At 42.8% G+C, this 14,994-nt stretch overlaps 1 protein-coding gene across 2 annotated transcripts in view; it reads right to left on the minus strand.

Annotated features, from left to right (window-relative positions):
- Positions 1–14,994, minus strand: part of CDH11 (cadherin 11) — a 190,371-nt gene that overhangs the window by 13,928 nt on the left and 161,449 nt on the right. For both annotated transcript variants that reach the window (XM_040329198.1, XM_040329197.1), the window contains exons 7-8: positions 11,024–11,277; positions 66–199 (exon numbers count right to left, since the gene is read on the minus strand). In XM_040329198.1, coding sequence (XP_040185132.1) covers positions 66–199; positions 11,024–11,277 — 388 coding nt within the window. The remainder of the gene's footprint in view (positions 1–65; positions 200–11,023; positions 11,278–14,994) is intronic.

Raw genomic sequence — 14,994 nt, forward strand, 5'->3', positions numbered from 1 at the left:
CTCTCTCCATTGCTCTCTGAAACGGGACTTCCATAATGAATTTGCTCCATCTGGGGAATACTTACAGGCTTCGCTTGCTATCACAGAGATGTTGTGCCAGTCTTTCTCCTCTCTGTCCAAAGCCTTTGTGGTTTTGATGTAACCATCCTCTTGGATGTTGAAAAATCTGTCAAGGTCAGTGTGCCGATCGATTGAATACCTAAAGAGGAGGATCGCAGGGTAATTAGACAAGAAAATTACTAAGCAGCCCGGTGCTCAAGTGTTACATATTAAAGATTCATTCGAGAGTCGTTTCCCAGCAGCAGGCATGGCAAAATCCGAATATTAATGGAATCTATCAAACAACTTTTAAAAGGAAATTTAGCTTCATCATTTATTCATGTCTGCATGTAGGGAACGTTTTGCTACATCAGGATCTTTCCTTTCTATTAATGAAAAAAAAATAACATAATGCCAAATACAAGATAACACAGACTAGTGAATGAAATGATGTAGTAGGTGTTTTATCTCCGAGGACATGCAATATTTATGGTGCTTTACAGTACCTGTTTAGAGGAAAACCAATGATATTGTATTTGTTGATGTAGGACAGTATTCCCAAAAGTATATATAGAGGTTGAATTACTAAAGACTAATTGGCTGTGCACAAGTGCAGTTTCACTCAATTTCCCATAGCTCCCAACTGTCACTGATTTAGAACAATGTCCCTCTGTCCCTCTTTCCTCCTCATTTGTCCCTCATTTTGGTCTTATATATGGTCTATATCAGTGGCGGCCCGTCCAAAGAGGGTGCACGGGCGCCGCCTCCCCTGTCCATGCATTCGGCTCCCTGATTTACATATCAGGGCACTGATCTATGGATTGCAATGGGGGTTTGAAGCACCTGATTAAAGCCAGAGGCTGAAAATAGAGGAAGGAGCACTAACATCGGCACATCCGTAAATTTGAGAGGAAACAAGAAAAAAGGGTACTCAAAGAGTTACCATAGGCCGGACTTTAGAGGTATAGAACACAATGGAGAAATTGAAAAAAATAACATTATTTATTGAGAAAAATTCAAAGTATGAACAGAGCATTAACATTTTTAAAAAAATCATACAAATTGTACAGTAAGCCCTTGTGCGTCAACGCGTTTCACCGTTGTGACATTTTTGAATGCTCTGTTTATACTATGAATTTCTCCATTGTTTTCTATGCCTCTAAAGTCCGGCCTATGGTAACTCTTTGAGTACCCTTTTTTCTTAAAGCCGGAGGCTCTAATAAGCTTCAAAAAAGGGTGGCCTCTGAGCGCAGAGCATTGCGCTCCAATCCCACCCTGTTGTGTGACGATAGCGAATTAATTTTCACTATTTTCACACTAAAGTTCCTCCCCGCCAATCAGGAGGCAGTTTGTGAAACCTGCTTACTGATTAGCCAAAGCATCTGGCGATCCTATTGGATGACTAGCGCTTTGGCGGAAGAGGAGACACGCGGTGGAAGGAAGTTTGAGGTGCGGTGCCGCCGTTGCCTGCACTCCAAGAGAGGAGGAGAGGACACCACTGTGTACTGTGTGGCAAAGCTGTATAAATCTCAGGGCCAGATGGGCATTAATACAAAATCTTTGGCAGATAAAACAGATCTCTTATCAAATTTGACCTTCTCAGTAATTTAATCATAAAAGTATCTTGCTGTATATGATACAATCTTTGCTTCACCATTAAAATTTAGCAGGGGGCTAATGTTATATTTTTCCAGCATATTGGTAGGCAGGCAGCCCAAGCAGTTGTACATTGCTGGTAAGCAATGAGAATTCAAATCCAGGGGTACACACACGCGGTAGTTCAAGGCTGAGTATACTAGGCTAGGCGCAGGTGGGTAAACAGGTAAGTCTAACAGGGCAGTCTGTAAATCCTCAGTTAATAAAGCAGAGGATATTGTATGGGACTGCCAAGACAAGATCCTGCAGCCCAGTTAGCAAACGAATCCGCGTGTGTCCCTGATGGAAACGATAACGCCGATACTGTATCGGCGTTATCGTTGGACTACCGCGTGTGTGTACCCCTGGATTTGAATTCTCATTGCTTACCAGCAATTGACGCTCCGATTACCATTATATTTTTATAATCCCGTGTTTTTGATAATACCCCCACGTTAGGCTGGATCAATACTTTTTGTATACCCAGCCACTGTGGGGTTAACACACGATCGTCGCTTGCTTATTCCCAATGCGGCCTACTTTATGCAATATCTTATGCTCCTGAGGAAGCGCTAAGCGCGTAACATGTAGAGCAAGCCCTTCATTAACCTCCGGAATACTACATGGGATATACAACTCAACATTGTACCTATAACTGTGCTTTTCAAACGAAGTTTGTGTATAATAAGATTGTATATTTTGTTGTCATTACCCTTGTAGTACCAGTTGCTGACCTAATTTCTAAATTTTGATTTTACGTCTGTCTGATTTTATGATATTTCATATTAATAAATTTCTAGTTTTCTATACAAATTTGTACTGTGTGCCCTCAAAGCCCAACTCAATAGTTTCCCACTTATATTCTCGTTATATCGGGGCGTTGGCACACCACTTATAGGTGCATTTGCGGTATCACCCTGCGACATATGCACGGTAAAATAGGCCCTTTCATTTCATAAGGGCTGTAACTATGCCTATGCTCTCACTTGTCAGGTTTCCTCCCACTGTCCAATACGCCCCGTCCTATTGGATCAGTGTGAGGCCTCGTACACACGACCGAGGAACTCGACAGGCGAAACACATTGTTTTCCTCGTCAAGTTCCTTGTTAGGCTGTCGAGGAACTCGACAAGGCAAGTTTCTCCATTCCCGTCGAGGAAATAGAGAACTTGCTCTCTTTTTGGCTCGTTGAGTTTCTCGACAGTTTCCTCTACGAAAATGTACACACGACCCGTTTCCTTTGCAAAAAAATATCTCCCAGCAAGTTTCTTGCTGGTTTTTGCCGAGAAACTTGGTCGTGTGTACGAGGCCTGAAAACATTCAGACAACATGAGCAGCATCTGAGCACCATGAGCAGACCCTATTAATGGATCCCTGCTCCATGGTAGACAGAGAGCATCTAAATTTAACTGTCAGCCTTTCTGGTAAGCAAAAAGACCCAAAAACTACACTATCTTCTAGCACCTACCTAGGAGGGTGCTACACAAACTTGCCGCATAATTTCTTTCTATCTGGGCTGTTGCTTCAGACTTTGTTATGTCTTCAAAGAGGCATTGGATGGAGTCAAGGTTGCCAATAACAATACAAATGGATCTCTTTGATGCCACGTATACACAATTAGGCTTTTGCCCGACCAAAAGCTCATCGGAATTCCGGTGAATTCCATCGGAGTAAAATAGAACATGTTCAGTATTTAAACTCCGATGGAATTCGGCGGAATTTCCGATTGAATTTCTCCGATGGCGCATACACATGGTCGTAATTTCCTATGGAAAAAGTCCATCTGACTTTTTCCATCAGAAATTCCGATCGTGTGTATGCGGCATAAGAGTCTAATTTTTACATACGACTTGAAAAGTGCGCATTTCACCACCTGCGTATTATTTGAGAGCTAAATAGTATAAATTTAAAATGGCTTTAATAATTAAATCCCACTGATAAAAGCCTTTATGATTGGTGATCTGCATTACATTTATAGAATATAACATTTCTGAAGTTTTCTCTGCAATATCCGGCACAGCGAGGATATGACTAGGCTATAGGCAATCTCAATAGTGCTGTGAATACTTAAAATAAAACTCAGGGGAAAAGAATGTCTCCTAGGCATTGGAACGTCAGAAAAATATATAAAGGACCTTCTTGTGGAAATTCGTTTTATAGCCGTCGTATGGGGCTGTGTCATTTATTACACGGTGAGCAAATGAAAACATTAATAAAGGCCTGTTTACACCCACAGAGGACTCGGATGACAGACCGCGGGTATCTGTTACTGACAAACTCGTTCTGCTGTCCTAGCCCGGCAAAATGCGGTAATCTCTCCTCCAGGAAGAAGATAAACAAAAAGTTTAAATTGTGGAAGGGAAAGCTATCATGGATAGTCCGAGAGCGCTCATTCTGAGTTATTGCAGTACGTTTATCTAGCATGCAGTTTACACATTTTACTTTCTTGCGGTGTCATATTTTTGCAGTGGCATGTCATTTTTAGGATTTCTGGTGTTCCCCCCTCCCCTCCCATATATCATACATATAACAGGCACTATAGTAAGCATCCTTGCTGGATGACTGCCAAGGGAATATCAGTTATGGGATAAAGCTAGAGAATGTTTTGCTGTTAATGAGCTCTTTCCATGGATTTAGACAAAGCTAAACAGAAAAAGTACAATTGCTTTACTGGGGGGGAACAAAACATTAATATTAGTGCTGTCAAGCGATTACAATTTCTAATCGCGATTAATCGCATTAATGTCATAGTTAACTCACGATTAATCGCGCGATTAAGGAGGTTCACCCTTTAAAACATTTTTTTTTTGTTTTCTTATTTATTTATTTATTTTTTATAATATTAAATTGTGCTTTTTTATTTTTTTACATTTTGATCACTTTTATTGCTGTCACAAGGAATGTAAACATCCCTTGTGACAGCAATAGGTGGTGACAGGTACTCTTTATGGAGGGATCGGGGTCTAAAAGACCTCCGAGCCCTCCTTTGCACTTCAAAGTATTCAGATCGCCGAAAACGGCGATTCTGAATACTGTGTACTTTTTTAAATCCGGCGCCATTGGCAGCCTAAAAACCCGGAAGTGACATCATGACGCCGCTTCCGTGGTTTCAATGCAGAGACTGAATCAAAACCGTTTACGGCTTAGTGTCAGTCTCCGCCTGAACACAGAACGCGGCGGATGAAGGATCGGGTCTCCCGGTGGGACGGGAGGCCGGTCAGAGCGGCGAAAGGCGGCGGGAGGGGGGGGATGTCCCCTCCCGCTCCTCCGGCATAACAACCGAGTGGCTTTTAGCCGCATCGGTTGTTATGTTTGGATAGCCGATCGCCCGCTCTAAACAACGGTACCGGGATGATGCCTGTGGCTGCAGGCATCATCCCGGTATAACCCCCGAACCCAGAGGACGCATATATGCGTCCCATCGGCGTGAAAGGGTTAAGAGGTAAAAAAAAAAATGTTTTAAAGGGTGAACCTCCTTAATCGCGCGATAAAAAAATTGACGGCATTAAAATGGGTTTGTGTTAACGCCGTTAATAACGCGTTTAACTGACAGCACTAATTAATATATAATAGTTTTTCCATGTACATTTATATTTAATCGCTTGCCGACCAGCCGCTGTCATTATACTGCGGCAGGTCTGCACGATCCCGTAGCTGTACGTCGGCTCCTTTAAGCGGGATAGCAGGCGCGCGCGCGCCCACTGCATCACGGTGGTGCCGATGCTTGTGCCCGGTGGTCGCGATGACCTCCGACCACGAGCGATCGCGGGCACCAGAGGCAGAACAGGGACGTGTGTGTGTAAACACACAAATCCCTGTTCTGTTCTGTGAGGAATGACAGATCGTGAGTTCCTAACAGCTAGAAACAACGATCTGTCATTTTCTCTAGGTCAGTCCCCTCCCCCCCACAGTTAGAAACACACCTAGGGAACACATTTAACCCCTTGATCGCCCCCTAGTGTTAACCCCTTCTCTGCCAGTGACATTTATACAGTAAAACGTGCATTTTTATAGCACTAATCGCTGTATAAATGCCAATGGTCCCAAAATAGTGTCAAAAGTGTCCGATGTGTCCACCATATTGTCGCAGTCCCGATAAAAATTGTAGATCGCCACCATTACTAGTAAAAACAATTATAATAATACATATGCTATAAAACGATCCCCTATTTTGTACACGCTATAACTTTTGGGCAAACCAATCGATATACGCTTATTGCGATTTTTATTACCAAAAATATGTAGAAGAATACATTTCGGCCAAAACTGAGAAAAAAAAATTGTTTAAAAAAAATAAAAATGGGGATATTTATTATACCAAAAAGTACAACATATTGGGGTTTATTTACGAAAGGCAAATCCACTTTACACTACAAGTGCAAACTAAAAGTCCAAAGTGCACTTGAAATTGCACTGAAAAGGGTAGATCTGAAATGAGGGGAAGCTCTGCTGATTTTATTATCCAATCATGTGCAAGCTAAAATGCTGTTTTTTATTTTCCTTGCATGTCCCCCTCGGATCTACAACTACTGCACTTCCAAGTGCACTTTCAGTGCAATTTCAAGTGCTCTGTGCACTTGTAGTTTGCACTTGTAGTGCAAAGTGGATTTGCCTTTAGTAAATAAGTGTGTTTTTGTACACGTCACAGGTCCCAGAAGATTGTCTAGCCAACAGCAGAGCGACTCACTCATGCACAGTGCACGCCCGACCGTGAAGCCGTAAACCGTCAAGACCAGGTGCCCACAGTTGATATGACGGTGCCACCGAGAGGAGGGGGTAAGGAGCGAGGCTCCTGGCAGCCGCATCGCTGGACTGTGGGACTGGTGAGTGTCTGTTTATTAAAAGTCAGCAGCTACACTTTTTGTAGCTGCTGACTTTTATTAAACTAAAAAACATGTGGAATTCCGCTTTAGGGGCTTAAATATTTACATTCCAAACCAGTGTTCCATTTAAGCCCTCTAAATGAAGGTATATCACTTTGGAATATAGCTCAATAGACTTCTATGTATGTGAATAATTGATATATCTATAAGTAATTTAGCTAGATGGTTGCAAGGGATATAAAGCTTATGCATTTTATGGATCGGGGACCCGATTAAAGTGCTACCTAGAAAACATATGGTTTTTAATTTACCAGTGCAGACTTTCAGGACATAAATGAACCTGCACATGTAAAGGCAGCATGCTGGTAGAAGGATAGACGGTACTTGAAGAAGTCTAAAAAAAAAATATTGCCTTGCATTGTTTTTTGTAAAAGATAATTTGTTGGTCTCTTCTGCTGAAAAAAACTCCTCACCCGTTCTGCTACTCAAGGTGTTACTAAACCCAGGAGCCTGCATTCACTATATCTGGTCTCCCACAGTACACAGAACATGGGAATGCAATTATTTTAGTAAGTATAAACTGCTCAATACCTTTTCTCATCAGCAATATATAGCCGTCTTGTGCTTTCTATCAGTGTCCGGCCGAGCAATGGTTAAAGCTTGTAGGAGGAGTTTTCATTCACTGTCCTATGAGGCTGCAGGACTCCTGACCCTCTGTCTGGACAAATGCAACACACGCTAAACTGAGCATGTGCAGAGTGCCCCCAAGGCTCTGTACTATCAGGAGATGGGTTGGGACTATGGAAAAAGGGGAGGATCGGAGAATAGAGGATCAAACAGCCTTTTTACACTGTTAGGCCTCGTACACATGACCGAGGAACTCGTCGTAAATAAAACATGGTTTTCCTTGACATGTTCCTTGTCAGGCTTGTCGAAAATCTTGACAAGCTTTCTTTGCGTACACACTGTCAAGACCAAATCTCCTTGTTCTCAAAAGCGGTGACGTAACTCCACACAGTAATGCAAGGCTTTCTCCCTGGTGTGGAGTGTCGTGCTCGCCCCCTCCCTGAACTACGGGAGAGTCAGGACCCCCACTAATACACAGCTCCTTTCTCTATCTGCAACGTAGAGATCGTCCTGACTCTACTGTAGTCCAAGGGAGGGGGCGAGCACAACACTCCACACCAGGGAGAAAGCCTTGCATTACTGTGTGGAGTTACAGACAGAAGAACAGGAAGTGTGGATTTCTCGAAGATGAGGTAAGTGAAGGAGGACTGCGCTAAGGGAAAGGAAGCTATTTAGGGGGGAAAAATTACCTTTACCCCTTTAATGTCTTGTCCAACAATATTCATTTTTATTATTATTATTCAGAAATGTCTTGACAATGAAGGCTTCTTGTTTTGGATGTATTCATTTGTTGTCAGAAACCTTTTAATATAATAAATGTCTAAGTGAACTCGGGAGGGGGTAGTTAATGCTTTTAGTCTGATGTGTTTCTAATGATTTTTGTAAACACAGCACATATGGTTTATTGGTTTGTACGTCGATAAATGTAATTGGATAATCAACCTCTGCTCCCGATTATCAATGTCCGGGCCGCCAAACAAGCTCCAAATTCACCAAGGAACCCATTAATGAATCAGGAGTCGGGTCCAGTAATCCATAACCCCCTCACTCAGCCTAGGGTGTCAGACGTGAGGTCAACAGCATCAATTTGAACGATGGGCTATAATGCAGTTTACGTTGGCAGTCCGGTATAATCTCAATGGGACATTAAGTACCTTTCATTTTCAATGTGAGCTCTAACTAAATGATACTGGCTTAACAATCTTGTGACTGAGTGTTTACATTTACTAAGCGGTTTAAGATTTAAGTACCGTGCAAAATGCAATGGCTTCGGAGACAGAAGACGTTCTGGCGCTGCGTCTTGCTGTTGTCTGAGCCTGTGTCTTATTTATTCATGGGGGAAACTGTGCTTTAATGATTCAGTACTGCAATTACACCAAGCCCTAGTATCTGCTCCGTGGTGTGATAACAAGAAAAGCTAACAGCGCAGATATACTGAGTCATGTTATGTTATGGATATGACCCATAAAGTCAGCAGAACACCTGGGAGCCCAAATTACAACAGAAAACCTAAAAACATCCATTTGATTTCATTGTTAGACCTATTTACTAATGTCTGTTTTTTTTTCCTTTTTATCAAATAAGTTAAAGGGGTTGTAAAGGTACAATGTGTTTCCTGGGATGTTCAGCCACCCTAGGTTTTGCTGATCCTCGCTAAACAAAAACACCCACACTGAACTCAGGCAGCGTGATGACTACGAGTTTTTGACTATGGATTACTATGCTTCATAAGATAAATGTGATATTTTATTGTTAACTGTTTTTATACTAGTTCTGTACATTTTAAGTGTATACTTTTGTATTTTTGTATTATTGCTGCATAGTCTGTATTTTAACTTGAACGTTTATTGTATTAATCATGTATGTCACTATGTGGGCATGCGATTGTGAGAGACTGGGGGCGGATCCAGTCGGCCACATTTTCCACACGATTTCATTTAGTTACGTTATATTGAGTCAGGGACCAATGCGCTCATTTCATGTAGTAGCATTGTAACGTGGTTGTGTATTTACAATTAATGCACATCATAGTATTGCTCCATTTCCCCATTGTCTTTGGGTTGTGCTTTTTTAGACTGCCCATAGATTACTGCTGGTTCTTTAGAGAGCCCAGCAGGCTTTTTTGCTCGTTTTTTCTTTTCCCTTAATTAAGTCTGCAGTCTACATTGATACACACTGCGGGCTTCCAGGAGTTAAGATGGAGCCTGTGCGGCCTTCATTGGATCTGCCCCCGGGCTGGCTCCTCCCCTTTGTTTTGCTTATTATGCGGTGAGTCATGGCGTCTCCTTATCCCGTGAACAAGTCCCTATCGTGACGAAACGTCGGGAGGAGACGCCTTGACGTCACCACGTTTACACGTGTTAGGATCCGGATACTCCGGACGCACGCCCATACACAGGCCAGCCGGCTGTGGTTTATTATTGTTTTTATGTCCGCTTGATGCCCGTTTTTAAAGTTTGAATGTAAGTAAGCATTTGGCTGCTTTCTTTTCAAATAAAACCTACGCAGTATTACGCTATGTACTCTCCCTGGTGTTTCCTTATATGTATTTGGAGCTGAATGCTGGCTGCCACTGAATGGGGAGGCCCTATGTTAAGACATCGCTATTGGAGGATCAATCATTTGGGCTGCTGCTGTGGATGTGATTTCCTTTTGCTGTTATTTTACTGAGTGGCGGTAAGAGTCAGTAATACCCGTGGTGGAGGTCTCCTGTTTGTCCTGGTCACAGTATTGATGAAATCACTGACACCTGAGATTCCTTTCATCACTACACCTTTGGACTCTTTCAAACCCTTTCTATTATAACAGTCACTTATGCTCTGTGTTTAACTGGCACTCACTGGTGTTTTGTTTATATCACAATTTTTAAATAGCGCGACTCCTTATTTTTACCATTTTTTGTGATGACGCAACTGTCTGCAGTTCTGAGGACTACAGGGGCAGGGGAGGGCTGGGCCATGGGGCAGGTTGGCAATTGCCTCCCAGGCCGCCCTAACTTATGTTCAAAATGTCCGCTACCATTTTATTTTTTATTCTGGTCTTGGGAGTCGGCCGACCACTAGCTGTTGCATTCCAGGAGTTGTAGTCCACGCTTAAAGCTCCCGGTGGGTGGAAAACAGAGCAGCGCAGAGGAAACTACGACTCCCTGGGACAGGATTCTTGGAAGCAGGCAGAGGCAGGGCTTGCCAGGGAGTTGGGACGCAGGGCTGGGCGCTGGCTGCAACTTGACCCCAGGACCAGGAGAATTACCCCCCAGGAGGCTGTGGCGTGCAAGGACCTGCTGAGCTGAGATCACTGAGGTGAGAGACCCTGACACCCCTAGCTGACCCCCATACACCCCATGTAACCTGCCCCAGTGATCAGGCTGCATCGATGGGCACTGGTGAGCCTGCATTGAAAAACCAGATAGGCCATGGATGGTCAGCCGATTCAGTGGTTCAATGGGCCACTTGACCGGACTTGCCCCCCAGGCCTAAGGCTGCCAGCCCTCCCCTGTACAGGGGTATTGTCCTTGATGTATGAGCTCACAGAAAATGGAAATGGAGCCTAAAGTATAAGCAAGTGAGGAGAAACACATACAGCATGAAGAAGGTAAGTAATGCCAGCCTTAAAATATGATAAAATCAGGTCAAAAGAACTGCAAAGATTTTTAAAAAAAGGTGAAATTGGAGTTGTAAGGGGCAATCATGCCAGTTGGGACACAGAGAGCAAGAAGAAGGCAGAAGATCTAACCTTGCTCTAATCATGCTATGTGTGTACCTATTGGAGATATGTGCCCATCACATACAGCTCACAAGACAAGATGGTAACATAATAAATACTGAAAATACTCTATATACGCTTTTCATTCCCTTCAACATGATCAGGTATAGCACACAGAATCACAAAAAAAGAAACGTACTTTACTGGAACATTTGCTGCATCAGGGTCCTTGGCGTGAACTCTTCCAACGATCGTGTCTGCTGGAGCATTCTCGAACACTTCAAAGTTGTAGCTTGGATCCATAAATATCGGTGGTTCATCAGCATCTTCTACAGTAATTTTCACAGTGGCAGTGTCTTTGAAAGGCCCTCGGCTGAGGAATCGTGGATCTATATGGATATTAGCAGCCTCCACTTTCAAACTGTAGAACTTCTTTTCTTCATAATCTACTGTCTAAAGTTATAGAAAACAGCACTTATTATTTATGTGATTTAGAATATAAGTGATGCATTACAGAAGGGGTAGTGTGGGTGGTAGCCTGGTCCCATAGTTTGTAAGGGGCTTAAATATTTACATTCCAAATCAGTGGTCCATGTATACTTTCTAAATCGAGGAAAACATTTGGAATATAGCCCAATAGTAGGGATGAGCTCCGGTGTGTTCGCACACCACATGCAGAGCCTACCAGGAAGTCGGCACGGCGCTGCGCTAATCACAGGCAATGAGACATTTCCCGGTCTCTGCAGCCGAGCATCGGGACAATGTCTTCCTGCCTGTGATTAGCGCAGTGCCGTGCCGACTTCCTGGCGGGGCTCTGCACGTGATGTATGCGAACACACCAGAGCTCATCCCTACTCAATAAACGTCTATGTTTGTGTATAATTGATATAATAATAAGAGATTAAGCTGGATGGTTCAAGAGGGATATAAGGCCTATGCATTGTATGGATTAGGGTACCTGAATTTGGTGCTATCAAGGAAACGTATGGTTTTTAATTTACCAGTGGAGATTTTTTAGGACGTAAATGAACCTCAGTTTAAGACAGCATACTGTTAAAAGGACAGAGGATTCTGTATGTAAAAAAGATTCAAAGGTGGAAAACTAAATGAATAACTGGACTGGAGGGCTTCACTTACAATCAGATTTACACATCTTGTCCCCCCTTAGGGCCAATTATCTTGAGCTTCCCACCTCTTACCCTGGTTCCTTGGCTAGCCATAGACTCATCCTAATAATATAAGATGCCATAGCTTCACAAGGTGCCCAGGGATGGGAATAAAGGGCCAGATTCACGTACAATTGCGCCTTTGGGAACTTAAGCCATTTAAGTTACACCGCCGTAAGTTTTCAGGTTTAGTGCTCGATCCACAAAGCACTTACCTGGAAACTTGCGGTGGTGTATCGTAAATGCGTCCAGCGCAAGCGGGCCAAATCGAATGGGCGGCTAACATTTAAATTAGGCGCGCGCCCGCGCTGGACCTACTGCGCATGCTCCGTTTCCTAACTCCCGCCGTGCTTTGCGCGAAGTGACGTCATTTATTCGAACGGCGATGCGCGTAGCGTACTTCCGTATTCCCGGACGGCTTACGCAAACGACGTTAAATTTTGAATTTCGACGCGGGAACGACGGCCATACTTTAGACAGCAATACGCTTGCTGACTAAAGTTAGGGCACCAAAAAAAAGACTAACTTTGCGACGGGAAACTAGACTAGCGGCGACGTAGCGAACGCGAAAATCCGTCGTGGATCCGCCATAACTCCTAATTTGCATACCCGACGCTGGTTTATGACGCAAACTCCCCCCAGCGGCGGCCGCGGTACTGCATCCTAAGATCCGACAGTGTAAAACAATTACACCTGTCGGATCTTAGGGATATCTATGCGTAGATAGAAACAGAGATACGACGGCGTATCAGGAGATACGCCGTCGTATCTCTTTTGTGAATCTGGCCCAAAGAGCCTAAGGGCTCATGCACGCTAAGCTCCTCTACACTACTTTCTCCTTAGGCCCCATACACACGACCAAACATGTCTGCTGAAACTGGTCCGCGGGCCAGTTTCAGCAGACATGTTCGGTCGTGTGTAGGTGCGAGCGGGCAGAATTCCAGCAAACATTTGCCCGCCGGGCCTTTTCCCAGCGGGCAAATATTCCTGGACTTGTTTTAAAACCGTCCGCTGGAATCCTGCCCGCTCGGACATGTATGGTCGTCAGTACAGACCTACCGTACATGTCCGAGCGCCCGCCGTCCCTCGCATGCGTCGAATGACTTAGACGCATGCGTGGAAGCATTTAAAAGGCAGGCCCGCCCACGTCGCCGCATCATCGCCGCGTCATCGTCGCGGCGACGGCGCTGACACGCCCCGCGTATTGTTTACGTGCGGACTTCTGTACGATGGTTAGTACAGCCATCGTACAGAAGTCCCCGGGCAGACATGTACGGTGAAAACGGTACCACGGACCGGTTTCATCGTACATGTTTGCCCGTGTGTACCCGGCCCTACAGGAGAAAATCAGCATTAAAAACATGACTTATGCCGTGTTTTTCAAATGCATTTTGGTACGTTCAGACACGTTTAGGCTCATCAAGCATTTGGGTGTTCATTCATCTCATTGGCCAGAATATTAATTTATTCTGGCCATATAAATGCTCAAGGGATAAAGGTACCTAGCGTATAGGAATGTCTGCATGCATTTAGGCGCATTTTTTCTGCCCAAACGCTTCTCTCCTGAACCTAATACTGGTAAATTCAGATTCCTGTCCTTAAACACCCCTGCCTCTAGACGACCGTAAATGCCTGTGTATGTACAGTCCCATAGACTAACATACAGGGACATTTAGGGGCAGAAAAAAAAACATCAAACACCTTTAAAACAAGCATTTGACAACTGCAGTGTGTATGAGGCCTAACAGAGACAGTTTGCCCACTCTTTGTCAATACACCTAGAGCTGATGACTAGAGTGATAAAGTCTGCCACTCTTCACTGCTGGTGATTCGGTTCTAGGTGTACAGACAGAGGATGACTAGTACAGTAAGTACACAATACATTATCCCAACAGCTGAAATGCCCAAACTACACAAAGGGTGCAACCATGAACACTTGGCCAGATTAGTCTGGTCGGCAAGGTTGCATTACAGAACATTATTCTAAACATAGGAATGTGGATTGATCTGTGCTGCCCAAGGCAACCCCACCATCCTTGGTGACAGACTATGTTGGCATAACTTGGTCTTGTTTACAACGAAAAAAATAAAAATGAAAAATGCAGCGCTATAGAGATACAAACAATGAGATAATAAATCATATGTGAAATATGCATCCAAAAATGTAAGTAAACATTGTACAAGTGCTCAATACACAAAAAAAAAAAAAAACATTGAATACACTCTGTTTGCCCTTGGCTTCTTGCTCTGTCAAGAGTTTAAATGTAACCCTAGGAGTGTATTTAATGCTTCAGATTTTTACACTGAGCGCTTGTATTACACCCTAGGTTTTCTGCTCTGCAAAGAGTTTAAGTATAACTTCAGGCGTGTATCTAATGGTTCTCTTTTATGTATTGAGCACTTGTAGACATGTGCATTTCGTTTCGTTATGAATTCGAATTCGGACAAATTTTTCATTATTCGGAAATTCGTATGCATTCAAATTTCCGAATCACAAAATTAACGAATTTAAACAGATTTGAAAAAACGCGAACGAAATTTTAATTCGAATCGAATTCGAAAACAAATTCGATTCGAATTTGAAAACAAATTTGAATCAAATTTGAAAAAATAGAAATCGATTTTCTAAAAACTACAATAAAATAGAATATAAAACAATAAAGCAATAGAATACAAAATAATAGAATATAAGTTAATAGAATGTAATAAAATAGAACATGACAGTCTTCCGAAATTCGAATAGTATAAATTTGAATTCTAGAATAGATTGGAAAATAATTAAATTTATGGAAACTAAAATATAAAAGAATAGAAAAACAGTAGAACAGAATAGAATCAATTATAATATATATTACATTTTTTTCTATTCTCTTGTTTTTCTTTTCTATTCCATTGTAATCTTTTCTATTCGAATTTGAATTCATTTTATACGAAATTCGAATTTGAAGAGAAAAGATTATAAAAGATTAGTTTCATATTAGAATTTGAATTTTTTTTGACCGAA

The sequence above is a fragment of the Rana temporaria genome, chromosome 11 (genome assembly GCF_905171775.1).
Source record: "Rana temporaria chromosome 11, aRanTem1.1, whole genome shotgun sequence".
Lineage (NCBI taxonomy): Eukaryota > Metazoa > Chordata > Amphibia > Anura > Ranidae > Rana > Rana temporaria.